The sequence below is a fragment of the Antechinus flavipes genome, chromosome X (genome assembly GCF_016432865.1).
Source record: "Antechinus flavipes isolate AdamAnt ecotype Samford, QLD, Australia chromosome X, AdamAnt_v2, whole genome shotgun sequence".
Lineage (NCBI taxonomy): Eukaryota > Metazoa > Chordata > Mammalia > Dasyuromorphia > Dasyuridae > Antechinus > Antechinus flavipes.
The window spans coordinates 69642151-69669592 of NC_067404.1; the positions used below are offsets into that span (position 1 = coordinate 69642151).

The window sequence follows — 27442 nt, forward strand, 5'->3', positions numbered from 1 at the left end:
AAGTAGATACAGATACCCAGTGTAATTCTCCATCAGAGTGGGTTAAACCCAATGTCTAGAAATCCCGGGCACACAAACGGTGCTGCTAAACACACAATATGTTTAACTGCGTGCCAATATGTAAAAAGGACAGATGTGCCTAAGAAATCATCTTTTGCACATCTTTTGCACTATTGCCTACTTTTTACTAAGTGTGTCTCAAGTCCCCTCCCCCTTTACTTTGTTCTACTTAAATGATTCTTATAGTCTTGGGATTACTTAATACTTGAATTATAAAATATGTCTCAGATTTGTATCTTAAGCTTAATCTACTAAAGAAAGAAAAGATAGGTTGACTTTGCTTCAGGAACCAATAAGCACTTTTCTAGTTCCTAAAGCTCCAGTGGCAATTTTACTTCTCCTAATTGTTAGGGTACTCTTGGTTTAAAAGAGCACGAGCCCTCATTAGGTGCCCACCCTGTAACCGGCTTTCCAACAAGGGTTTCCCGTGGATAGCCTGTAGGAAAAGCAACTTAAGAAGAAATAACTTCTCCTGGAGATGAAAAGGCATGATCCCTCCCACCACCTGTACCATGCGGCCCCGGAAACCCTCGATCTGCATCTCCACGTCCAGGGCGGTGATGTCATCGGCTTGCTGGGTGGGTGGTTTGAATCTTCTGTTTATGTCCTTTCTTTCCCGGACTGGGGTGCGCAGATGTTCAGTCAGAATCTTGTGGTAGCTGATCAGAAGAAGCTGCAAGTGTTCGACCAGTTCATCCCAGCTCTCCCACTTGACGCCTTCGGTTTGGTTGTAGAGGATCGTTGCGTTGTTCAGAAAGTAGAGGATCTGGGCATAGGAGAGTGGCATGGTGGTAGGCCTGTCGCAGCTGTGAATCAGGACGATCTCAAGGACTTTGCTTCTGAGGAGGTGGTTTTCCATGGAAGTGAAGAAGATCTCTCTCTGGCTTCTTTCCGGAATGTTTAATACAAATCCAAATAGCATTTCGGCGATCTTACTGGAAGTACAAGTTGGGGTTCTGTCCACCTCGACGGCCATCGCCAGGAACTTCTGCAGGTACAGGACGACCGCCTGGTTAGGGTTCCTGTAGGCCGATGGCCCGTAGGATAAGGCCATGGCTTGGTTACGTGCGCACTCTTTCACTGAGTATTTTTCAAACTCGGGGAATGCAGGCCCAGCCAGTACCTGTATCATCCATCTGATGACGTCTTTGATGTTCTGAGGCTGTTTGTCACACGAAATTACAGAACTAGCGATGGTGTCCTGTACCTGGGCACGTGGCTTTTTCATGATATTCTGGAAGTCATCCTCCAGGGTCTGGAGCACATAACGAAGGAAGAAGACTTGGCCTGGCTTGTCGCACTCCTGCTCTTGCATGGCAAAGGTCATCAGTTCCCAGTCCCATGCCACATAGGTAAAACTGGCTGGATGCATCTCTTGGATTTTAATCAAAAGTTTGTAAGTATCCTCGACTAGAGTACCAATGCTGGGGCCCAGGAGGATCTTGCGAATCACATGGGATAAAATCTCCATGGGTGGGTAGAACTGAGGAGTCACAAACTCTTCCAGGCACTGCAGAGTGGCTTCTGAGAAGTTGGCTTCAATGGTGTTGATGATTATCTGCACTCTGCCTTGGGGAATCGGCTCAGGCTTTGGCTCCTCAATCATCCTCTCCTCACTGGTATCCAGAAGCACCTGGTAGAAGTTTTCTAGCATGCAGGGCAGAGTGACGCTGCTACTGCTAGATGAAGAAATGGTAGTTACGTCTGGGTTCTGTTGGAAACTCTCAAAACGTTCCGAATCTCTTTCAAAGGTAGAGCCCGAGGGCTGCTCCATGGTGCTGTAAGAATTGCAGTAGCTAGGTGCAGGGGACATAAAGCCCTGAAAGACATTTAGTGACTCCTGGTCAGCTGTTGTATTGTCACATTCTGTCCCCTCAGACATCAAAGTCAGTCTTTCACGTGCTGGTAAGCCCTGGGCTCCAAGGCAGAAGTTGAATTCTGAAGCAGTAGCATTCAGTAGACAATCAGGATCTAAGGCACTCATATCAATCTGTATACCCCTTGGAGCATTCCTCCCAGGACAGATAAAATCAGACAGACTTCTATCGTCGTCATCTATCTGGGTCAGATCAATCACACTGGTAGCATTCATTCCGACAACATTGCTTATTATCATACCTGAGTCTTCTGTCAAGTCGATCAGATCCAAAGGTCTGTCGGACTCAGATAAGGATATCATCGGACTTAAAGGCAAATTAGGACTTATCGGCGAGACTAATGGTTCCATCATCGGCTCTTCCTGTTTTGGCGTGGAAGTCGATACTTCGGTGGACGAGGAGGTCGCGGCTACCGAACGGCAGACTTCAGTGGATGTGGAGCCCGCGGCCATGGGATAGCTGACCTCAGTGGATGACGAGGCCGGGGCCGTAGAAAAGTTGGGGTCCAGAGGCTGAGGTGCGTGCCAGTTTATATAGCTAGAATTCCATTCGGTATCACTGTCATCGGAAATTACTATGGGTTCTGCCATGGTCTTGAGGTGAGCCAAGAGGCTAGATAACAGACCTGACTGGAACTCAGAGTCTCCAAAAGAATCGTGACCCAATCTCCACTCCTCTCCGGAGCAAACAGTCTGGCTCAGCTGCCCTCAGGCGACAAGGGCTTTGTTTGTACACCTCACCTGAACAACAGTTCTGATTGGTCCCCGGCTCTGGCCTGGCCCCCACTTACCCTGACTGAACGTCTCTCTGATTGGCCCTTGGGTTTGGCTTGCGTCCTCCCCATTCTGACAGAGCCGTAAATCTGATTGGCCTTTGGCTTTGGTTTGCCCTCGCCACACCCTGACTGAGAGAGAGGTCTGATTGGCCGTGGATCTGGCTTGCCTCATCCCTACTGGCTTGTTCATACCACACCTTGATTGAACGACAGGTCTGATTGGCCTTTGGATTTGACCTCCCCACTCGTTCCCCCCACCTATCCCCCCCCCCACCTCGACTCATCCCCTTGACCGAACGACAGTTCCGAATGGCCTTTGAGGCTCTTTTCCTGCTTCCATCTCAGTTTGTTTGCTGCCCGTGTTCCCCAACGTCACCCATAACCACCTCTCCCCTCAGGCAGCTGCACCCTGACTAGACGGCAGATATGATTGAAGTGCTGGAAATAAAGCCTCGAGTCTATTTCATTGAAGGTCATCTTCTGATTTTTGATCGTTTGAATCAGAAATTGAATTCGGCTTAAGAACTATAAACTTGTCCAAACTAGGAACTGGCTGGATGGGAAAATGGACTAGTAATGAACCTGGTACCACAAATCTGTGTTCAAATATAGCCTCAAATGCTTACTTTGATCTTAGACAAGTCATTCTGTAGGCTCCATTTTCCACTCCTGTAAAATGGGAATCATAATAGCATTTACTTCAAAGAGCTGTTGTGAGGACTGAGTGAAATACTATTTATAAAGGGCCTTGCTTCCTAACTGTACAAAGCCAGCTAAGTGGTTCAGTGGATAGCGTGGAGCTTGAATCAGGCAGACCTGAGTTGGATCCTGCCTCAGATACTTACTAGAAGTGTCTGCTTCGGTTTACTCATGCGTAAAATGAGCTGGAGAAGGAAATGGCGAACCACTCCAGTATGTGTGCTAAGATTTTAGATGTACCGGAGCCCTTAGATTTGGAGCAGAAAAGTCGGAGCACAGAAATGTCTCCGAGACCTTCGTCTTTATGATAAACAATAGGCAGAAACGGCTACATGCTACGGTGGATTTAGAGTTCCAGGTGCCAGCTTCCAATCCCAGCTCTGAAACCTTAAGCTTGAGCCTTGACTTGACTGGGTCTCACTTTCTTCGTCTGTAAAATCTATTCACCTCTCTGGTCCATTTGACCCATGTTATGCTAGCATCGTTTCCTGAGAGTACCTTGTCCGTTCCTAACTCTCAAATATAGATTTGCTTGCAGAGGACATTTATGCTCTTTTTCTAGCTTGACCATTTAACCTTCTTTTCAGTAACAAGGGATATTCCTTTGAGGGACACCTTGTCCCCCCCTTGGAGCCAATATCCTCTGTTATTTTGCTTGCTGATTTTTGCTCCCTCCCCTCAGTCACAAAACAGAGCCCTGTAACGTTAAGAAGCCTTCTCTGAGCTCTTGCTCTTATTAGCTGATGACCTGAGGCTAGCAGGCATTTGACGGTTTCCTCCATCTCCTCCTCTGTAAAATGTGGGAGGCAGGTTTGATAAGCAATAATATTATTACTAAATATCAATTATATGGCACTTTTAAAGCCAGTTTTTTTGACATGGATAATCTCATTGAGGTCCCCTTCAGTTGTAAATCTAAATCTGAGTTCCTAAAACCTTAAACATATTTCTCAGTGAAATTTCCACTCCATTTACCAAGAAATGTTTATCTACCATCCCCTTGTTGGCGGCATAAACAGTCCGATATAGTCTTTGCTGTCACAAGCCTGACAACCTAAAGTAGGCAGATAGCATTGTTAGAGACTTGTGAAAAGAATGGAGAGCTGTGAACACCATTTTCAATAGCTAGCCAGCTGTTTCTATAGAATACAGAAGCCCACAGCTTGGAAAAAATCAGCTTTCCATTCTTTTGATGGCGTGAGGCCCATTGGATGGCTTTTTTCAAGAACCGTTTGTCCTAAGTAGGAACTATAACGTGGTACAGTGACCAGAGAACAGGACGCCCGTGGCAAAGTGTGGAGAATGCATCCGGTGAGATGGGGGATATCTTAGCAAAAACTCTCGTCACCAATGTGCTTGAAAAGAGGAAAGGGTGATATGAGTTATAGCGGGAGATCTAAGGGAAATAAGTTAAGGCAATCTGAGAGGAGGCTTGCAAAAGTAGAAAAAAAGCTAAAGTGGACAGTTTTGACCCATTTGAAGTCTTCTTAGCAAAAACATTTGAGTGCTCTGCCATTTCCTTCCCCAGCCTATTTTACAAATGAGGAAACTAAGGCAAATGGGCTTTGCCTGGCTCACTCAGCCAGTGAATATCTGAGTCTGAATTTGAACTCAAGTTCTTCTGACTCCAAGCCTGACATTCTGCACCACCTAAATGGTAACGTGGGGGGAATTCTACTCTGATTGCATTGTTATAAGGAATTCCAAGTAAGGAATTTCTGTCTACTAATACTAATTACCACCTTTTCTGCAATCTAGAGCCTTGGCGAGCTGTCTAGAGCAGGACTTTTTAAACTTTTTCCCCTCATAACCCCTTTATGCCTGAGAGATTTTTACAAGTCCCCACATATTTGTATATAGATATATAAAATAGATATACATATCAAACATATACTGATGACAAATCACAATTCTGCAACCCCCCCCCCACATTCAATTGTGAGACCCCATATAGGGTCATGACACCCAGTTTCAGAAGAGTATTAAAGGTTATGACTTTGCCGGGATCTTACTCTGGGGCCAATTCTCTGTCCACCAAGTCATCCTGCCTTTCATATCACTGATGAGTCGCATATCCAAGCCATCCAAAGAATTGACAAAAATCCACGAACAGTGGGTGGGCAAAGGGAAGAGTGTGTATAATAACTGTCACACAGAAATGAAAAGAATTTGAGCTCTGAATAACAAAAGATGTTGACGCAGAGAAGCTACGCGCTTCCCGGACATAGCACTGTACACATTATCAGAAGTGGTCTTGCTGTTATGTTTTGTTTTTGTTACAAGGAAAGGGCTAACTAAGGGAAGATCAGAACTTCCCACCTTTTCCCCCAAACCAATTCTGCCCAACTCTCCTTTTTAAAGGCACTTATCTTCCTTTGATCTTCCTAGCTCACGTATTCACTATTTAAACACCTTTCACCCATCCTCACTTCCATCATGCCGCATCTTACTCATTCCACTCCCAGTGTCTCTCTGCCTTTCTTCACCATTTCCACAGCCAACACTTTCATTTGGGTTTCCCAGTTCTTCTTGCCTGAGCTTGGCAGAAGCTTCCAATTTCCTTTTCTTCAAATCTCTCCCCTCCAAGGGGGATCCGGTCCATATAGGTGACAAACCAATTTTTGAGGCAGCCATGCAGCACTACAGGCGAGTGAGCGCTATAGCTTTAGACAGGCATTAACTGTGTGACCTGAACAGGCCATTTCACTTGTATCTGCCTCAGTTTCCTTATCTGTAAAATGGGGGTTAATAATAGCGCCTACCTTATCGAGTTGTCAGGAGGGTCATATGGAACAATCTTTGTAAAGAGTTTAGCACAATGTCTCACAACTATGGGTGCTATAGAGATATTAGCTATTTTTAGCTATAATTATTTTGCTTAAGCATAAAGCTGTGCCTTTCCCCTGCTTGACAAACATTTGATGACTGTGGCCTCCTGGATCAAATAAATATAAGCCCCTCTTTTTGTCTTTTAAAACCCTGTGCAGTCCAGTAGCTCCCTCCCTTTCAGACCTTATTCAGGGGTCCTTTGCTTCCGTGCTCTAGCCAAGCTCATTATCCTCCACAGGTAACACTCCAGCTCTTCTCCACCCTTGTCCACTTACCAACCATTATTCCCCTAGTGGACTTCCCATTAACCCCTGTCTCCTTAGAATGCCTTACTTTTTTCAAGACTCTTTGCCAGGTGCAGAACACCAGGCCTGGAGTCAGGAACCTGATTTCAAATGTGACCTCGGACACTTATTAGCTGTATGACTCTGGGCAAGTCACTTATCTCTGTTTGCTTCATCATCCTCAACTGTGAAAATGGGGGGAAAACAATACTTTCCTCTCAGGGTTATTGTAAGGATCGAATGAGATAATAATTGTAAAAAGCACTTAGCTCCATGTCTGGCACATTGGAGCCGCTATATAAATGCTTGTTTCCCTTTCCTTTTCTCTATGTCCCAAGCCTTACTTGCCCCTCAGAACACTAGTTCCTTTCTTTCCTATACTATCCGCTATTGATTTCTGTAGGTTTTATATATTTACCGTACATAAACTCAGGTGGTCTTGCTAGGTATAATGTAAGCCCCATGACAGCATGAGTTCAGTCCTTTTTGTCTTCATAATCCAGGGGCAAGCACAATGTCTGGCACTTAATACATGCTTGCTTGAAATGCTTAGAATTTGGATATAAAATAAAGAAATAAATGAAAATAAAACTAATAGGAATACAAATTTTTCAAAAAGGAAAAGCCTATGATCTCGAGAACTGGTAAATATTATAATGAACTCATCCTTACTTTTCTCAAATTCAAAACCTTTTATCGATATGTTTTGTTTGAACATAAACATCATTTCTCTTCATCTCCCCACAAACAGAATATATTTCCCTATCCTAATAAAGTAAGACCTTAGAAGAGAGTGATTGTAAGTGACGGTAATTTCAACTTTCATAGTTTGATTTTTAGCACAAACGAAAGATGAGTGCTTTAACCGTGATGATATGGTACCAACATTGTCCTTTATGTTTGACTTGAATTTTGTTGTCTCCTTTGGTTTTCTTTATTTTCGTTATTGTGGTCATCATGTATGTTGTTCTTTTGATTGCTTTTTCCTAACTGTGGTCTCATGTGTTTTCATGACTTCACTCCCTCTGCAGATAGATGCACCTCAAATCTCTGTCTGCAGTCACGTACGGGAACTCCAGCCATAAACCTTCAGTAGGTGTCCAGATTTTTCTGTGTGATATCATAATCTCACCTCGAATCGCACACATCCCAAACTCGGCCCACCCCATCTCCTCTAGAATGAATCCCACCCTCACCTTGCCCCATTTCGGTCAATTGTGCCACTCTCTATCCAGTTAGCAAGATACTTTTCCTTCTCCTTCCTTCCCTAGCAGTCACCAAAAAGTGAAATGCCTTCTTTACAATCTCTCGGTCCTTTTCCATCCCACCTTTCTCAAGTGCATGCAGACCTCTTCATGTGGTATTCCACTCTTAGATTATTTCAGTAATCTACTAACTGGTGTTCCTGCTTCTGGCCTCTCACCTTTCCAATCTATCCCCCTACCTACATAACAAAGTATGCGTGTCTTTGTTACGATGGCACGCCCACAGACCTCAACAGTTCCTGGTTCTCCAGAAAGTGCCAGAAGGACACTGTTCAGGTAGGACCATGAGAACACGCTCTCACTTTCCCCTACCCTTCCTTCTGATGAGGTCTAGATATGGGGTACCTAAATGAATATTCTTAAAACACTACTTTCATTTTGCTACTGCATTAGGAGGTACTTTTTTCATAACCTCCCCTCACCTCTTCGCTCTTCAAATATCCAATCCTTGGAGCTTTTTTTCTTACTCTATTTCTCATGCCTGGAATATCTTCTTTCTACTTTTCCACCAGGAGACTCTCGTTTCATCTTCTCTTCTTGCTTTTCCTCACGACTCCAGCTCACAGCATCCCCTCTGCACCTAAGATTATCTCTTGGAGCCCTTACTATCTGGCTCACTCATTTGAGCATTTTATCATGTAATCCATGTTTTTTTTTTTTTGTTTTGTTTTGTTTAACAGCTTAATGTCTGTATGTTTTATCTCCGCGATGGGATGGTAGTTCCTCCAAGGTACAGACCATGTCTTCCACATCATCTAACCAAATGAGGGACACATAAACACTTGCTGACCTGAACTAACTTGAAGTTACTCTAGGGCTTCAAGTAAAGGGGTGGCCTGCACAGGTACTCCCGGAGCTTCACATGAGGAAACACGCTGAGTGACTTACATGAGTATCCGGAATCTTGAGGTCAGTATGCGTGTCTTTGTTACAATGGCACGCCCGCAGACCTCAACAGTTCCTGGTTCTCCAGAAAGTGCCAGAAGGACACTGTTCAGGTAGGACCATGAGAACACGCTCTCACTTTCCCCTACCCTTCCTTCTGATGAGGTCTAGATATGGGGTACCTAAATGAAATTAGGGTTTAATTGAGGTCTAGTGGCAGGTTCGGGGCACAGGAAGTCAAATAGCGCTCCCCTGCAACCCCTTTGGATTCGGCGCAAGGATACTGAGTTAAATGAGGTCTAGTAATGGCGCAAGAGTCCCCTGTAAAGGAATTTACAGGCCCAAAAAGCTAGATTGAGAAAAGAGCTTTATTATGGGGTTTGGAAATGAGGTTAAAGTCTAATTAAGGAAATAGGTGAAGGTAGAGAGAGGAGGTCACAGAAACAGGATTCCAGAGGGTCCTTGGGGTGCCAGGCATGGTGCTGGCATGTTTCAACCCTCTGCAAAGAGAGGACTCCAGCTTGACTCTTTTACAAGGAGAGCTTTAGCTAAAGGGGCCTGTGGGTGGAGTCCCAAGTGGGCTCCTCGCTGGGTTTCAGTGGGGGCTTGAGTTTGCTTGGTGGGGGTTGGGAAACCTGAGCAGATCATTAGAATGGGGGCTGGGACAGCCCAAGTTGGCTCAGATCCGGGTGGGGGCTGGGACAGGCCGGGATCTTCTGTTGGAATTAAAGGGATGCTTTTGACCAGGGTTTGTGAATCAAAGGTCCTAGCTTCCTGGATTGATAATGCATCAGCTAGGAGGGGTTGGGAATAGTTTCTTAAAGGGACCACAACCCACATCACTTCCACTTCCCTCCTAGACACACATGTAGCGGCACACCGAGAAGGTGTGGAAAGAACAAGGATTTGTTTAAGGTCACACAGGTAATAAACGGTTGGCCAACAACTTTTAACTTCTTTGAGCTCCACTTTCCTTGTTTGTAAAATGGGACTAGTTAGACTTGTCTTATCTGTCTCACGGGAATGGTGTTAAGAACATTTGGCAGTTAAAAATCACAATGGTGGGGTGGAAAAAAGCATTTGGCTAGGGTTTCTAAGATCTGAGGCTCAGCTTCGGCTCTGGCATCAGCTGGTGTTACAACTAGGGAGTTGCCACCGTGCCCAGAACACTAGATCTGGAGTCAGATCCTAAATTTGAATCTGCCCTCAGATATTTACTACTTGTGGGACCCTGAGCAAGTCATTTACCCTGTGTTTGCCTCAATTTTGTCATCTGTAAAATGGGAAGAATAATGGCATCCTCCCTGGACTGTCACGAGGATCAAACTAGATTTTAAAGTACTTCACACGGTGTCTGCCAAACATGAATAAGTATTTGTTTCCTATCCTTCCCCCCCCCACCCCGTAGTTGTGCGATTGTGAGCATGTCATTTCATGTCTCTAAACTATCATTTCTTGTGTGTCATTTAGAGGGATTGCAACCTACATTATCTAGAAGGTTCCTTCTGGCCTGAAAACAGAATTTATTGTGTCATAAAGTACTCTGGGAATGTCTATCATTGTTGTCCTTAGAGACCGCTGGGGCTTAAAGGTCAGGAAATCTGATGCTAACCCTTATTGTCTGTACTAAGCATTTGACACTTAGTAATTACGATCTTTGTATCTCCATGCCCATATTTTATCTCCCTAATTGGATTAGAAACTCAAGGAGAGTGAAAGAAGCATACCCTTCTTTATGCCCTCTAAAGTATCCAGTGTGCAATGCTAGGCGGTCATGTGTGCTGACTCTTTTTGGGTGGTTGAATGGCCAACCTCGAGTATGAAAGGTGAGCTGCTTAGGAAGAGGAGAGAGATAGAGGTGCTGTGCTCAATGGAGAACGTAACAGGAGTGAAAAGGCAGCAGTGTACCACAAAAGTCTCCGGGAGTTACTGGCTTACAGATGTTGCGCCAGTGGTGGATTGCCCAACCTGATGTCCTAAAGGAAGTCAGGGATAGAATCAGGATAAAAAGGATCAGAAAGTAATACTGTCTGTCAGATTGCTGTACGTCAGCAACTCGGTAGACACCCAATGTCTTCAACTAGTAGAGCACCCTCTGCATGTAGAAAGATAATTAAGACAGTCATTTTCTCATGAAGATGAAAATCTGATCGGGGGACATTAGACTGGAACACATTTGGTCCCCAAGTAAGGGGCAAACCCCGTGCTAGAGAGGGCTGAGTAAGTGATCCCCAAACTGAATAACTCTCACCGAGACTTGGCAGGGTGTTGTCCAGGAAAGACTGACAGAAGAGAATAATGTGATAGGAAAACCACTTTTTATGTGAAAGGAATTTGCCCTGAGTATTTTTCCAAAATGCATGACCCAGCCAGTCCCCTTAGTATTAGCCATGTCTCGATCTGGGTAAGTGGGGAAGAGGACTGGAAGAGTGAAATGCAATCACAAACTGATCTAAAAAAGGAAATCATTTTGAAACTTTATAGTATCTGGTATTATTAAAACTTAAGCTATCAAATGAACAATCAAAATTTATATTGACTGACGGTTCATGTTCAAAATGGAGGACTCTAAGAACATTCAGTAGTACTAGAGAGGAATTTCAATAAAGAAATGAGTTGCCCTTAAGTACTGAAATACAAACTGGAAAATATGACAATATAAATATGATATGTATGACCCTCTATACGCGTAGCTAGCTGTGACAACAGTCTAACCCTGTGTGCAATCTGCAAACAAAAGTCCTGTACCAACACTTCCTCCACTTTAGTTTTGGCTCATAGTCTTCCCAAGTTGAGGAATTTACCATCAGAGCAATAGCTGACTTGGGTTCCGTGTTAATCCTCATTGAAGGCCTTTGACAATGTGCCTGAAAATACTATGCTAAGAAGCATGGGAGCAAGCAGCACACAGCCCTGCTTCATTCCACAGGGGACTAGGAAAGCTTCCATTAGAATTGTCTCAGGAAGATTCTGAAGTTCCCCTCGGAAGGATGAGGTACCAGACGCTGAGGTCCTTTCTCAAACGTGCCAATATGGAGAACTCACACAGGGCAAGCGCCCACGAGGTGGTCAGGAAAAGAGCTACCAGGACACGCTCGAGGTCTCTCTTAAGAACTTAAGAATCAATTGAGTGACACGGGAATCACTGGCACGGACCACCCAGTATGGCATGCCCTCATCAGAGAAGGGGCTGAGTTCTAGGAACAAAGCAGAATTGAATGAGCTCAGAAGAAACATGAGATGCACAAAGTTAGAGAGTCCTCCCCAAATGTTCATAGAGCCTATCTGCGGCAGAGCTTTCCGATCTCATTTTGGTCTGATCAGCCATAGTTGGGCATATTGGAGATTACAGGGGTCCTCAAACTACGGCCCGCCTGCCGGATGCAACAACTGAGGACGTTTATCCCCCTCACCCAGGGCTATGAAGTTTCTTTATTTCTAGGCCTCACAAAACAAAGTTTTTGTTTTGACTATAATCCAACCCTCCAACAGTCTGAGGGACAGTGAACTGGCCCCCTACTTAAAACGTTTGAGGACCCCTTCAAGACTTGCCTCCTGTAGCTCTTAGTATTCGGCTTGCTCATTTTAGCATTTTTTAATGGAATCCATATTGTTTTTTGGTTTAATACCTTAACATCTGTATGTTTTATCTCAGTGATGAGTTTGTAGCTCCTTCAAGGTAGAGACTCAGTGCCTGCCCATCCTGCACCTGTCTTGTCTATTTCCACTCATTCATTCTCCAAAGGTAGCAGGGAGGTCCCTGGGATTAAGCATCTGTCCCCTACAGGTCTCAGTCTCCTCATCTCTAAAACAAAGAGGCTGGACTATGATCTCCTCAGGCCCTCTAAGCCCCAGGGTGCTGAGATAATGGATCTGCCATTGACTTTGCCTTCCCTTATAATTGCTCTCATTTGTATGGAGTGTTAAGATCCACAAACACTTTATAAACAGTATTTCATAACAACCCTGTGAATTAGGTGGAATTATTAATCCTACAGATGAGGAAATTGAGTTTTAGAGAGGGCAAGTGACCTGTGAAGCTTCTGAGATGGAATCCAAACCCAAATTTGGTTCTGGCCACAATCCTGCACTGCCTTTCTACGTTTGTTTTAACTAAGTATATAAATCTGGCAGTCATAGTGACAGATGTCACATATAGGCTCTATGAAATGAATCCAAATGCTCTGTGATCTCATCCATTTGAGTGCTCCCTTCATAGAGAGAGAGAGATGACAAGCTTTCTCAACCTGTGCTGCTACTGACCATGTCCTCGTCTAAACCCTCTCCACAAGGCTGTCCCAGAACGTCTAGGGGCCTTCCGCTAGATCGCTTGACATTGCTAATTGGCTACCAGTGGCACATATACCCAGTCTCTCCATGGGTTAGCCATTGATGTCACTACAAGACATCTCTTCGGCTCCATGTTTATCCTCATTGAAGGCCTTGGACATATGGCTGAAAACATTATGCTAAGAAGCTCATCTCTTTTTTTCTGTTCATAGAGTATTTGATGATATACTTAATGCTATTTTTCCAAATCCTTATTTACTTTATCAGTGAGAACTTGCGAGTCATGTATGCCTTTGACTTATATAGATTATGCTTTAAAACTCACAGAGCCCTTTACATCTGTTATCTCATTTATAGCTACAAATATTAAGGAAATGCGATTCATTTCTGCCAGTAATATGTCCATTGTGGCGCTAGATAATGATCTCACATGTGATGAAAGTCAAGGATTTGGTTTTATTTTCTTTGCTGGAAATCTTTTGGGAAGTTCTGTTGGGTTTTGGGGGGCATGCCTTTTACCACTATGATGCAGTAAAAAGAATTCTGGGCTGAGATGAAGGACACTAGCAGAGTCCTCCTCTTTCATTGAAAAGCAATAGCATCTCTGCGAAATTACCCTGAAATTCCCAGGATTCACTTTCCTCCATAATCCTTGCCCTGCTACCTCTCAGGCTGAGGCTTTGGGGAGGCTTCAGTGAGAGAAAGTAAGTGAAAGGAGAAGTGAATCACAAAGAGATAGGTAAATGTCAGCAATTAGTATCAATTAAATTGTGTGCAGGTGCCTTTTAAAATGCATTTTATGTGCTTAATTTCCACAAACCAAAAATTTTTAAAAATAAAAAAAAAACATCAGGTTCAAATTTAAGCCTATATCTAAGTCATGTAGTTCATTAGAAAAGTTTGCCCTGAGATGTGACTATAAATGAGTAGGGTAGCTTTCCAGGCACTGGGTAGTCCTACAATGGACATAGGATTATGTTAGGCACAGTGTCCCCTAGGGATGCTGGATTTTCTTTTTAAAAAATCCTAGAATATCCTGAATTGTCCCTTCTTACACATCTTGGGATCAAGATCTTGCATCAGAGGGCAATGAGTTGGAGAAACCACAGGTTTGAAGTTTGGTATTAATTTGGAATGATGGATTTCTGGGTTGTGCCGTGAATTCCCAATAACCCCTGTTGAGACTCATCTATGATGTTTGGGTTGATTTGCATTTTCTCTATCATCTAGCAAATGGTATGATTCTCATATTACAGATGTACAGATACTGATGTGCAGAAATAGGGAAACTTCTCTCAAGAAATAAATGATTACAGAGCCTGAATGAGTCTAAGCAAAAGATTTGTGGGGTTTTTTCTCTATTATGAACCAAACCTATCTGAACTCTATTTTAGTTCTTGGTGGTATACTCTCCTGGTCCAAATATGCCAAATATGTTATTTATATTCCAAGCATCCATAAGAATCATTACCTTGATTTCCTAGGCCTCCCAGTCAAAAAGTACAGATGATTTCTAAGGTAGAGTTGTTTGTTTTCATTCAGGAAAACCTTTTAACTTGCCTTTGCAGTCAGTTAATCTGTCAGACTGATAAAATAGTCCTTTGTACTCCCAGTCCTTTTCCTGTGCATATAAGCTCGTATTTAAATCAGTTTGAAATAGTATGCTTCTCCTTTTCATTTCCTCTTCATTCTCATAGCACTGTAATTTTATGACTTGTTCTTGGCTGACTTAAAATATTGATTTTATAAAATATAATATCCTCAAAGAGGATTAGTTTATCTTCAGTAGATTGCTAATTGATTTAAGCCACATAGAACTTGTCTTTCTTGTTGATTTCTCCACTCCATAAATTCCATCTTTCCATCTGACAATTGTGATCTACCAATCATTGAAATGTATACTTAAATGTCAGATCTTCGTTCCATGTCATCCTTTTTACAATGGCCAAGACCTAATCAATCATTCCAAACTTCCTTTTCTTTTCAACTTTGACTTCATTTTCCAAGATCTTCCAATGGCCTTAAGATCAGTGGTCTGAAGTGACTTAAAGAGATGTTTTCCTGTCCATTCTTTAGTGTATCATTTCTTCAAATGTTGAATTTTTCATCAGCAGCTTCAATCATCTATGTTGGACCATGAATTAAAGATATTGACCATCACTCACATTACTAGTACTCTTTGTGTGTGATCAACTGAGTGTCCTCAGTAAACCAATCCTAGTTGTTGAGATCACATGATTAGATTTTCCAAATGTCAATATAGAAAGTAAGAACCATATCCGTAGGAATGTTCTTGAATGTTATTTGACATTCTCAGAGGCATAGATATTTGATTTGCACAATACACCCTCCATCTTGCTTCTGCATTTCAGTGCATTTTGTATGAACACTTTTTTTGTTTTTTATAAACCTGTACATAGAACAAATTTGTTTGAGGTGCTTAAGTATTATGCTACCAGCAGCCCTTTGTTGAATGACTGGGTTGGGGGAGAGGGGGGTGGTTGCTGCATTCAGAGTTCACTTTAACCAAATTGGCAAATATAACAACATATTAAGATTTTATACAAACTTTGAATGGAATGAAAGTGTCAGATTAGATAAGATTTTGATGACTTGGGAGGCCGTTTGAGGGTTATTTTACTATGGAAAAGAGAAATGATATCTGAAAACCTCAGTTTCAACCAATTTATAAAATCCATAGATTACTGAGTTTGTAAATGCACATTAATATACGAGAACAAAATACATAATGGACCATAAACAATTAAATTCTATTAATGAAAGAAAAGTCTCAAGTGGGTCAGTTAAAAAAATCTATTATAATTGTGTCCACTTTTGCTACAAGGGGATTTTAGTGATCATCTCTTTTTCCCTTACCACAGATGTTTATTTAGCTACTGATAGAGCAGATATACTCAGTTGGAGAAGGCATGGGAAAATTTTTTCAAAGTTGTTTAATTTCAAAATAATGGCTCTGAAATATGTATTTTAAGTAAAATGGAATACACATGTCTCAATATGTTTGAGATGCTGTATCACTTGAGGAAATGCAAAAGTAATTGTAGATTAAGTCAGAGAATTAAATTAAGTTTCACGGGTATGCCGATTAAAATTTAAGATGTTTTACTAGTGGACAGACTGAAAATCTCTCTGCTCAAATATATTTATTCCAAATTCTCATCAGTGTTCTAAGTTAGATAATGATAAAAGAATGTGGACTTTTAAGTATTTGTTTATGATCCTCAACTCAAAAAATTGACCTCCATATTCTTGTCTGAGAATGGTGTTAGTGTCAAAAACTTTTACCACTGAAGAACAGATTGAATATTAAAAGGTGTGGAATATCTGAATGTTCTGGAATTCTTTTAAATGAGTGCTTCAGCTAGCTCAGAAATGTATTTGAAAAATATCACTTTTATTGTATTTTCTAAATCAAATCTCCAAAGTCATGTATTAAAGCACTTTCTTCAAATAGTGTCTCACAAGGTTTCCACTGTCTCAATGCCTTGAGCATTGTGCCCTGAACACCTTATAGAGCTAGTTGACAATTGAATTGAGCTTGGGATATGTAGTAGGCCATAGGAGCATCCATCCTGGGCTAAGAGAGCCAGAGGATCTCCCTTTTCTTCAGATGCATTTCTCAGGTCCTTCTTCTCAACTTTTCTCTGAGCTTCACTTTTGAATTCAGGTCATTCAGTGAAAGGCTGGCCTAAAATACCTTCAAGTCACATTCCATGTCATATATGGTCTAGCACTAACTACTTGAAAATAATAATTTCATAGATATGGTAATAGTTTAGACATTTGATTGGTGAGATTAAAACATCTGAAAGGAAAGAATGAGGAGTACTTCAGAGTCAGTTTCTTTGTTCAGTTCTCCATCCTTCCTCAAGTTCTTTTATTCATTTGGAGAAAAGGTTGTTCTTCCTCACTTTTATCCACCTATATAGGAAACCAGGAAATCATATGTTCTTTGAGCCTTGACTTGAGATAGCAAAGGCTGTGATCAGTAGTTTGTTCCAGTGGATCTCTTTCCACTATTCACTCTGTAAATTTATTTAAATACTTCACAGTATTAATCTCAGGAAGTTTCTCTGCTTTCTTTCCCCTTAACCTCCTGTCTCATGCCATCTTCTTCTCTTCCCTCAATCCAAGACACACTCACTATTTTACTATTAGGTTGTATGTGAAAAGGGAAAAAAATTATTTTTAATGTGAGCCTAAGAAAGTATACCCATCAACCCCCCCCCAAAAAAAATGATTCCTGTACTCCAGAATTACCATTTTGATTTATTGGTGTACTTCTCTAGAAGTGTCTGACCTTCACACATGATTAAGGAATCATCATGCCTCACATACATGAATCTTTTAGACTGACACCATTCACCATTTACAATGTGTTATACTATAGCCAACCAGTACTTTGTTTCTAAAATTCTTATTCTTTCATACACTAGAAAAACAGAACAAGTAGATTGTAGTTCCGTGTTATAAAATCATCCTTATTTTAACATAAATACCATGTCTTCGGGCCTAATGTTAGGAAGGCCCAAGTTCAAATGTGATATCACGCACTAATTGTGTGACCCTGGCCAAGTCACTTAATCCTGTCTGCCTCATCATCTGTAAAATGAGCTGGAAAAAGGAAATGGCGAACCACTCCAGTGTCTTTGCCAAGAAAACCTTCAAAGGATCACAAAGAGTTGGACATGACTGAAAAATGTTTGAATAACAGCAATCATTACTTCAGATTTGTATATGTCATTTGAAGAAAATTCAGCCACATTGGCCAGTGAAAATTAGAAATTCAGTAAATGTGATCAGGGTGGATGGCTATCTGGATAATTCAGGTGGAAGGGATGCCTTTTTCTTCTTCTAAACAAGGCATCCTTTCTGTTTATTAATCATTTGGGTGTGTGTAGCCTTAATGGGAACATAGGTTATGCTCAAATAGAATTCAAGCTAATGTTCTCTTGTCCGTATTACACAATGCACTCTATATAAGTACAGTAACACTACTCTTTATTAGATTGTACTCAAAGAGTCATTAGTGTGGCTTGAATGACATCAAGAAGAATTACATTTTTGCATATGTTTTTTCCTCTGTTATACTTATAAGCAGGCTGTTGGTCATACTGACAACTCTATCCTTTGACATTCAATAAAAGATGCTTTGTGCCTCTTCCTGAAAATAAGTAAAGAAAAGAAAAGGCCTGTTTGAAGGTTGGGTCATGATACATGAGCATTTTATTTTAGGTGACATAACCAGAGTTCATTGGATATTATCTGTGCTAGGAAAGGTACAGAGAACAATACATGTCATAAAAGTCTTATGTGAGCAGTAGTCAAAAAGACCTATATAAAAGATTCCCCAATATTTTAACTTAGAAAATATTAAATTTTCTTAATCAAATACTTTAAGGAAAGCATACTTTTTACAGTTGTTATTGCTCTGTAGTCCATGTGATTATATGGCATTCTTTCCTTTGAAAATGGGTCCACTAAGAGTATAATTTAAAAATGGATTGCTGCTGAGTGGATCTTTTACTGATCCCTTAAAATTACTAGAAACAGGGGGAGTTAAGTGGTGCAGTGGATAGAGTACCAGCCCTGAAGTCAGGAGGATCTGAGTTCAAATTTGCTCTCAGACACTTAACACTTCCTAGCTGTATGACCCTGGGAAATCATTTAACGCCAATTGCCTCAGCAAAAATAAATAAATAAATTACTAGAAATGATTGCTTCAAGACTGGATTTTCTGCTTTCCTGTAGCTAGACTACTTAACTAGGAAGAATGATATCAATTGTATTCATTGCACTAGTTAGGAAAAGGATCAGGAAACAAGAAGTATGTTTGGTGACCAATTATGACCACTGTCACACATTAGGTGCTCAGTAAACACCTACTGGAACAGATCAGATTTTTTCAAGATTGTTTGGAAAATTAACTCCTTGATCTATTTATAAGAAAGTTTCTGAACTTTCCTTCCTTCCTTTCCTTTATAATTCAGTGAACAAAAAAAAATAACTGTTCCTTTTATTTAGGTTTTAGATCAAGGAATATAAAATCAAGTCCAGATAAAACACAGAACAACTTATCCTAGACAATAAAAGAAATAACAGTAAACAAATATGGCTTACCTCTCATTGTTGCCATGATTTCTACAGCAAAACACACACACACACACACACACACACACACACACACACACACACACACACTCTCTCCTGTTTTTAGTTTGTTCCACCAGTAAATTTGAGAATGGAATATAAAATTACTCTGAAAATATTCACCTTGATGAAACAAAATCTTAAATCACTTCCAGTTTACATTGATGTGTACAAATTCTTTGCATATGAGATACCATGATATACTGGCAAGAACAGTGGACTGGAGAGTCAGGAGCCTTGGGTTCTAGTCCCAGCTCCGCCACTAAGATTACATAATTGTTTAGTGGAAGAACTGGGATTAGAACCCAAGGAATATGTCTTCTCTGTGTCCTACAGATGTGTCTAGAACAGTATCATGGATTTAATGGATATTTAGAAAATACTAATGATTATTATGGAGGAAATTGTATAACACTTTATAGGGTTAAAATGTGATTTCTGGATCTTGTGTGAGAAAATGTATATAGACATATACATACATACATACATATTATTTTCCTAGATAATTATATTATTCTATATATTATTATATATTCTAGATAATTCTATTTCTAGATATACTGTCTACTACTACTCTTTCATTGAACCATAACTTCTTATGAACTTACTTTCCCTCCTACTTTCTTCCTCCTTTGGAAAAAGAAAAAGAAAAACAAAACCCTTATAACCATTAATACCTTTAGAGCTGTTGTAACAAACATTCATTCTGGCCATGTTCAAAAGCATCTGTGTCTCATTCTGCAACCTTAAGTCCTCACCTGTCTGCCTGGAGGTGGAAAGTATGTTTAATCATCTTTTGTAACCAAAAAAAAAATCTTTTTAAGCAGAAGCAACTGATAAAGTGACTGTGTCTGTTAATGATCTGCTCTAATAGTCCCCTGCCTCTCTGTGGAGTAGCAAGAGGGAAATATTATTGGATTTTCAGTTACTCAGTTCAGTTTCCTTTTAGTTAACACTTGAGTCTTTTAAGATCTATTTGAGTATCAGCTACACATATACCCACAGAATTTTTATTTCCTTTTTTGTGGAGTTCGAGACATTTTCTAATCATCATTAGCATTCCTTCCTTGTGACCATTTCCTGTTTCTTTGGCCTCATTATCTAATTGATAATACATTGTAAAATGTATTCAAACTAGGTTTCTCAGTGGTGTTAGGCCTCCTCTTCCTGAGTTCAAATCTGGCCTCAGATACTTTCTAGCCGTGTAACTCTTGCCAAGTCACTTAACCTTGTTCAACTCGGCTGCTCATCTGTAAAATTATCTGGAGAAGAAAATGGCAAAGTACTGTAGGATCATTGCCAGGAACACCCCAAATGGGGTCACAAAAGAGTCAGACACGACTAAAACAAACGAACAACAAGAAAAATCCAATAGATAGGCGATTTAGGTTTTTATGATAATGCTAGTGGTCTTATTTCACCTATTTCTTCTAAAAGTTACACTCAAACTCTGAATTCTTTAGGGATGGGTAGGTACTATTATTGACTGCAGCCCCCATATTCTCCAATAAAGATTATTTTCCATTAATATATAGGTTTCTATTAAAGTATAAACAAGCCAAAGTATCTGTGTTCCATAGATGACAAAGAATTAAAAATACCTTAGAATCATCCCTAATTAATTTTAAATATGCATGTGTTCTCAGTGTCTTGTGTGGGTGTGGATGTGAGGGAGGAGAGAGAAAAGGAGGAGGAGAGATAGGGAAGGGGAGGGAGAGAGAATATGTCAACATCTTCATGAATGATTAAATGACCTGATAGTTTTGATTAAATTTAAGGGTTGATTCAGGCAAATGATGGAGCTATGTACTAAAAATAATTAAAGAACTATATCTCAAAACAGACGTGTGTGTGTGTGTGTGTGTTCACACACACACATTATATTTTCATTATGAATGGTCCATAAGGGTTGTAACAATTAATGTATCATCTGGTTTTAGGGGGAAAATGTTTTACTGATAGTATTGAATTTTATTGTCTGTTTCCACTATCTGTTGCATGCACCTTAAAGGAAGGAGAAAATCTATTTGTACTGTAGTTGAATTTGAAATGTTTGATTTTAAGAGAATATGTTATATAAAGAAAATGTCTTATATATTGAGTTTAACTTTTTGAAAATCTTTTTTTAGCTTGCATTAGTGGACTCAAGAAAGGTACAGTATAATCTAACAAACCATAATCATCATGCATGTAACATTTTAAATGACATTGATTTCTGTTCATTTTTAGCTCTTTTGACATATAAATTTATATATTTTTGATAATTCACTGAAGTTTTAACTGCTTGCTTCAAAAGCTTTTCAGTCTATTTTACATAAGATGTCATTTAACAATTATATTATTTTTGGTTTGCTCTTCACTAGACATACCCCCCCCCAAAAAAAAAGGTGTGTGTAATCTTTCAGATAATCTAATTGATAATACCCATATTAGTGGTAAACTTGTTGTAGGTGCCTCTCCATTTTAGGAGTTCAAAATATATTTTCTGCTGGGATGACAGGTGCACTGTTTGATTTTCTTTGCAGAAGTCTTGGAGGAAGATTTCCTAGTAGATTCTCTTTTTCTATAATTTTGGATTTGTATTCAAGCTTGATTTGTTAGCAAGACAAATCCAAAACAAATCTTCAGCAAGACAAAGCCAAGTTCACCTTATTTGTAGACTGAGAGAAAAGGCTTACTATTTATTTCTCCCTGCACAAATTCAAGGTTATTTTGTAAATTTATATATTCAACTGTCGTTCTTTATTAAATATGGTGTAAGCAGTTAAATTCTTAAAAGTTCTAGATTGTATTACAATACAAAAATCTGTTATTTTCAGTGTTCTTAATATATCACAAATATGCACTTATTTCTTCTTAGCCAAAGTCACCATTTTCATTACTGTTTCATATTCATATGCCTTTATTTTAAAATATGGTTGGTTGCTCTGTAGCCAAATAGAAATTGCAAGTATAAGAAACATGCCTGCCTAAAGGCAACATTGATTTGTGACTGTGAAAAAGACCACCTGTCAAGGCTCATTGATTTGAACATTTTATCAGTACTTCAGAGACATGTTAATATTTTGATTATCATATTTGTCTTTCTGTTGCATTAGAGAATCAGGTTTTCTTCTGATAAGTTGTGCCTTGATTCCAAAGTCCTTATGAATGTTTCTGGCCATCTTTTGAGGACTGGTGGAGATGACCATGATCTCTCCTTCACCATATAAGCTTAAAATAATTTGTTTCATTGACTTCAGGAACATCTGGGGATTGGTTGTATCTTAGTTTTATAGGTAACTCTTCTGGTTTCTGGCACAGCCCATTTTCCTGTTCTGACTGTTGCCATCCATATGCACTTGTCTCTTGCATGTTCTTGTGCTTGTGGTCCAAAATCCAAGTGTTGGAATGGTTGGTTCGTTGGGTTAATGAATATTGCATTATAACACATACCATCGGCAAGTAGCTTCGGTTAGCTCCTTCCCCAGGTAGGTCTGGGGAAGGTATATTCTGCATGATATATTCTTCTTTGGCAAATTTTGGCCATCCTAATTCATTTTGATTCAATGTGCATTTATTAGGCACCTACTGTGTGCCAGATACTCACTATACTAGGCCTAGGAGATACAAAAATAAAACAGACCTTTCCTTCCAAGAAGGTTACATTCCATTATGAGTAAATCATGATTACACAAAAATATAGATAAAAGTTTATGTGAAAAAATATAGAAATGAGGCAAAAGTGAACAAATACAAATGAGGGTTATTTAAAAAAAAAAGGCCTCTGGTAGAAAGGAGCCTTTTAGCAGATCCTGAAGAGAGCTAGGGCTTCTAAAAAAAGGAGATGAAGGGGCAAGTATTCCAAGCACACAGGATAGCCTGCTCAGAGGCACATTTGGGATGCAGAAAGTTAAAAGGTGAGAACAAAAAATAGGCCAGTTTGGTTGGGATGTGGAGGGCATGAGAAGGGAGCAGCAGGAAATGAGTCTAAAATGATAGGATGAAGCCAGATGGTGGATGACTTAAAATAGCCGACAGAAAATTGTATTTTATACTTGAGGTTATGAGAAGCCACTGAAGTTTCTTCAAGATGGAAATGTCACAGTCAGACCTGTGGTAACAAATGTTTATTGAATTGAGTAGAGCCTATATATTATAATATGTACAGGTATGTAACATATAGGTGCCTGTGTATTAGTTACTTATGTGACTCTGGCCATTGTACATTTTTCCTCTAAATAGGAAGAGGATTTAACATATACTTTAACATATTTAACATGTATTGGTCTACCTGCTATCTGGGGGAGCGGGTGGGGGGAAGGAGGGGAAAAGCTAGAACAGAAGGTTTTGCAAGGGTCAGTGTTGAAAAACTACTCATGCATAAGTCTTGTAAATAAAAAGCTATAATAATAAAAAAAATAGGAAGAGAAGAGGTTAGGAATTCTCTGACGATAATGATTATACCACAAATAGTCTTTCTGTCCTAGGTTATATTATAATGATTTAAATAGAGGCTGATCCCAATTCATGATCATTTTTCAACAGTTATCATGGTCTAAGATGCAATTATCAAACTGAAAGCCTGCAAAATTCCTGGCTCAAACCTGATTAAAATGTAATTGGGAAACGTTTAATAAAATAAAATTTCTAAGTCAATGAGCCAACTGGTAGGGATCCGTTCCTATCTGAGTTTGACACAACTGGTCTAAGATATTGCTTTCAGACTTGACATTTCTAACATCCATTCCAATTCTAGAATTTTTGTAAACAGTCTCTAGTACCAGTCAGTTTTGTGGGGTTTGGCAGTTATTTTGGAATCTTATGAAATGTCTCACAAGAGACTATTTCATAGTTATAACTAATTCTTAAACACCAACACACTTAAGTGACCTCTTGTAGTCTGACCCAGTTGTTTTCAATTGTGCTCAAGGTAGATCTAGTGTTTTTCAGACAGATTTTCCCATCTAATTTACATGTCTACCCATGGGCTTGACATGTAAGGTGGCTTCTCATTAAGGCCCCACTCATCTATCTGTTAGGTGTGACTAATCTAATGCAAGCCAGGATTTCTTAGTCAGTAAGCTAAGTTGCTGCAATTTCTCAAGGTGTTCCCGGTTTACCGCTAAAGAGACATTTGTGACTGTAACTCAAGGTATGTAGTGTTTTGATGTAGTGAGGTAAAGAAAGCATCCTGGCTCTGCATCATGAAAATTATCTAAATTGGTGACCGTGTCAGTAGATTGGATTTTCTGTATTTATCTGTAAAACTTTTTGTGCATCTGCTTTTTTCCATAGCTAAGATGTTTTCTGTTAAAAGGTGTCAGTTTTCATGCAGTCACTAACATTTAGGGGTTGCAGGCAATAGCGTACCAACTAGGTCTGTCACTTGAAATCATAGCCCTGTTCGTAAGAGAGAGGTTTGATTTCTTCAGGTCAGTTTTCAGCATAGTCTTAAAGGGTTTCACTTGAGAGCCTTGAGTATATATGCTTTCCTCCCTCAAAAGCCGTTTACCACTCAGCAGTTAATCCTTATCTTGATAAGCCTTGCTGAATGATGCTTTTTAATAGAATTATTGCCTCAGTACTCAAGTATTAACTGAATTTTAAGACTTCATCATTGCAAACTTTTTTTCTGACATGCAATGCTTAGTTCCCAGCACTTAAAGCTCTTAAAATGTAAACCGTTTTATTCTTATTTTTGACTGAGGAAGTAAGGTGGGGATCTCCAGGAGAGGATAAATGCTGTTTACATAGGGATGCAAGACACAAGACTATGCTGGAGGAATCCTTTCTGGTTTCTCATTCCCCAAGTGCTCTACTCATTCTTCATCACCTGACCACTGAGGTAGAATTCCTAAACAGAAGGCATATTTCATATTTCTATATAATGGATATAGAGCTAGTCGATCTCACTGTCAGTTAATGACAAAGCTGATACCTTTTGACTATCTTTTTTTCTTGTTCCAGAGCTAATGAAAGGGTATATATATATATATATATATATATATATATATATATATATATATATATATCTCAAAGTGCCAACTTAACAGCAAAATTTTAAAAGTTAACTCTTTCATATTAAGTTAGCATTATTTAAGATACCAAAAATAAAGTTCTAAGGTGGAAATTTTTAATCTTTTTGTGTCATTGATCCCTTTGACAATCTGATGGAGCCAAGTATCCCTCCCCAGGATGATGTTTTGAAAATTACAAAATGTGATGATAAAAGAAACCAATTTTATTGAAATATAGTTATCTAAATATTAAAAGAATAATGTCACATATCCCAGAGTAAGAACTCTTGTTCTAAGGTAACATACAGGTAATGATATAAAGATGGATGTTTTATCATTATCATTATTGTTACTTTCCTGGCCATATCCTCAGCAACTGTGACCAGACATTATATCCTGGATGATTTAACCTTTCCTTCTTGGAAGCCCTTGTTGCCTGTCACTAATAAGTGAACTAATAAGTTCCCCTTGGCCAGTTCTGGCACCATATCACACCATAGTATGCACATTACTAAAGGAAAGTGTGTCAGTCTTATCCTCAGTGGTTCTACTTACCTTAAAAGCTTCTCAGGTACACATCTCTTCCTTGGACTCTACTCTCCTATATAGCTTCTCTCCCATTATTAGAATCTAAATTTCTTAAGCCCAGGAACTCTATTTCCTTTTTGATATGTGTCCACAGCACTTACTAATGCTTGATACACACTTATCACACAATAGCTTTTTCATTTACATATTCTTTATTCAGATACTTGAAGACAGCTATAATAAGACTTTTGTTTTATATTCAAAAAAATCTAAGTTGTGTGATGAATTCCCTGACTTCCCCCCACTAAGCCTCTCTTCTACAGGCCTAACGGTGATGGTTCCTTCAGATTGTCCTCATGTGATGTAAAGTTAAAGCCCTTTATTCCCCTGGCCCAAGACGCAATTGTTGCCTGAAATTATATTTACTTTCTTGAAGTCTACATCAAAGTGTTGACTTACATGGAGCTTGTTGTGCTTTAAACCCACCAGCTCCATTCTCAAACAAAGTGCTGTCTAGCCATGATCTCCTCACCTCATACTTGGGAAGTTATTTTGGAAACCAGGGAAAAATATTAACCCCTATTAAATTCATCTTTTTTAATCCTGACTCCAACATCCAAATATATAAACTGCATGAGTGATCATAACTTCCATTCAAGTCATTCCTAAAATGCATATAATTGTCAGACACAATAATGTCAAGTAAACATACATGGACCCTCCCATGGAGTATCCCTTTTCTAGTGACATGAAAGGATTCAGCAAAATGAATTCCCTAATTTTGCCATCCTTTAGCTGTTGTCCTTTCCTCGATCAGTCTGTTTTCCTCAATAGAAGCAAAACAACAATTACAACAAGCAAAGATTTAAAAAAATTAACTTTGCCCTTTTTGCCTTAGATTTTCACGTCAATTTTAGCTAACATTACGCTTTGTCACTCCTGGCATAATTCTTACAAAATTGTTTACTGTTTTTGTGTTGATTTTCACTTAGTCATTATTGATTCTATCTTAGAGACTTTTGTTTTATATTCAAAAAAATCTAAGTTGTGTGATGAATTCCCTGAGCCTCTGAATTCATGTCTAGGTGACTAAGTTAATTGAGCAAACTAGTAACATTATTTAGGTCCATGAGAATGCTAATTCCTGCCTCAAGAGCTCACCTTTAGCTAACCTGTCACCCTATAGAGTAAAAGAAGAGCTATGTCCAAGTCCTAGCATTTCATATAAGCAGATTGTGCTTCGGGATCACTCCAGCATTCTTATGGCTCTTTGAATCTTGTAAACTTTAGTTTCATCATCTATACAATAGGAATATTAATAATAAGAATTATTATTATAGTACCATAAGCTCAAGAGACTTGCTGATATACGCAGATGAGATAATGTAAAGGGGCCTGAAAATTTGAAAGTAATAGATGTCCATTTTTATCAGGGCAGCAATTTGTTGAACTGTAAAAAACTGATGTCAGCTTGAACTCTGGTCGTCCTGATTCCAAGGCCAGTGCTCGTTCCGCTGCATCACCTAGCTGCTCCAGGCTGTGTCTATATTATTTTTTAAAGATCAGTCTTCTATTTTGATAATTTGGTGCATTCATATCTGACTTACCTAGTGACATGGAGATTAATTAAGATGAATCAAAGTTTTATTTTAATAAAAAATATTCTCTTTGATAATTATCAACTTAGGTGACCCTGTTCCTCCTTTTTCTAGTAGACTCCCATTCTGTGGCTGCACTCAGCTGGCATAAATCAGAAATCAGCCATTTAGAGCTGAAAGGG

At 39.5% G+C, this 27442-nt stretch overlaps 1 protein-coding gene across 2 annotated transcripts in view; it reads left to right on the forward strand.

The window, feature by feature from the left end:
* PCDH11X (protocadherin 11 X-linked) overlaps nt 1–27442 on the forward strand; it is a 576990-nt gene that overhangs the window by 435489 nt on the left and 114059 nt on the right. The window contains exon 9 of one of the 2 annotated variants that reach the window (XM_051969012.1): nt 21265–21288. The exons of the other annotated variant lie outside the window; for it this stretch is intronic. Within the exon in view, the coding sequence (XP_051824972.1) occupies nt 21265–21288 (24 nt within the window). The remainder of the gene's footprint in view (nt 1–21264; nt 21289–27442) is intronic. 2 annotated transcript variants of the gene reach the window in all.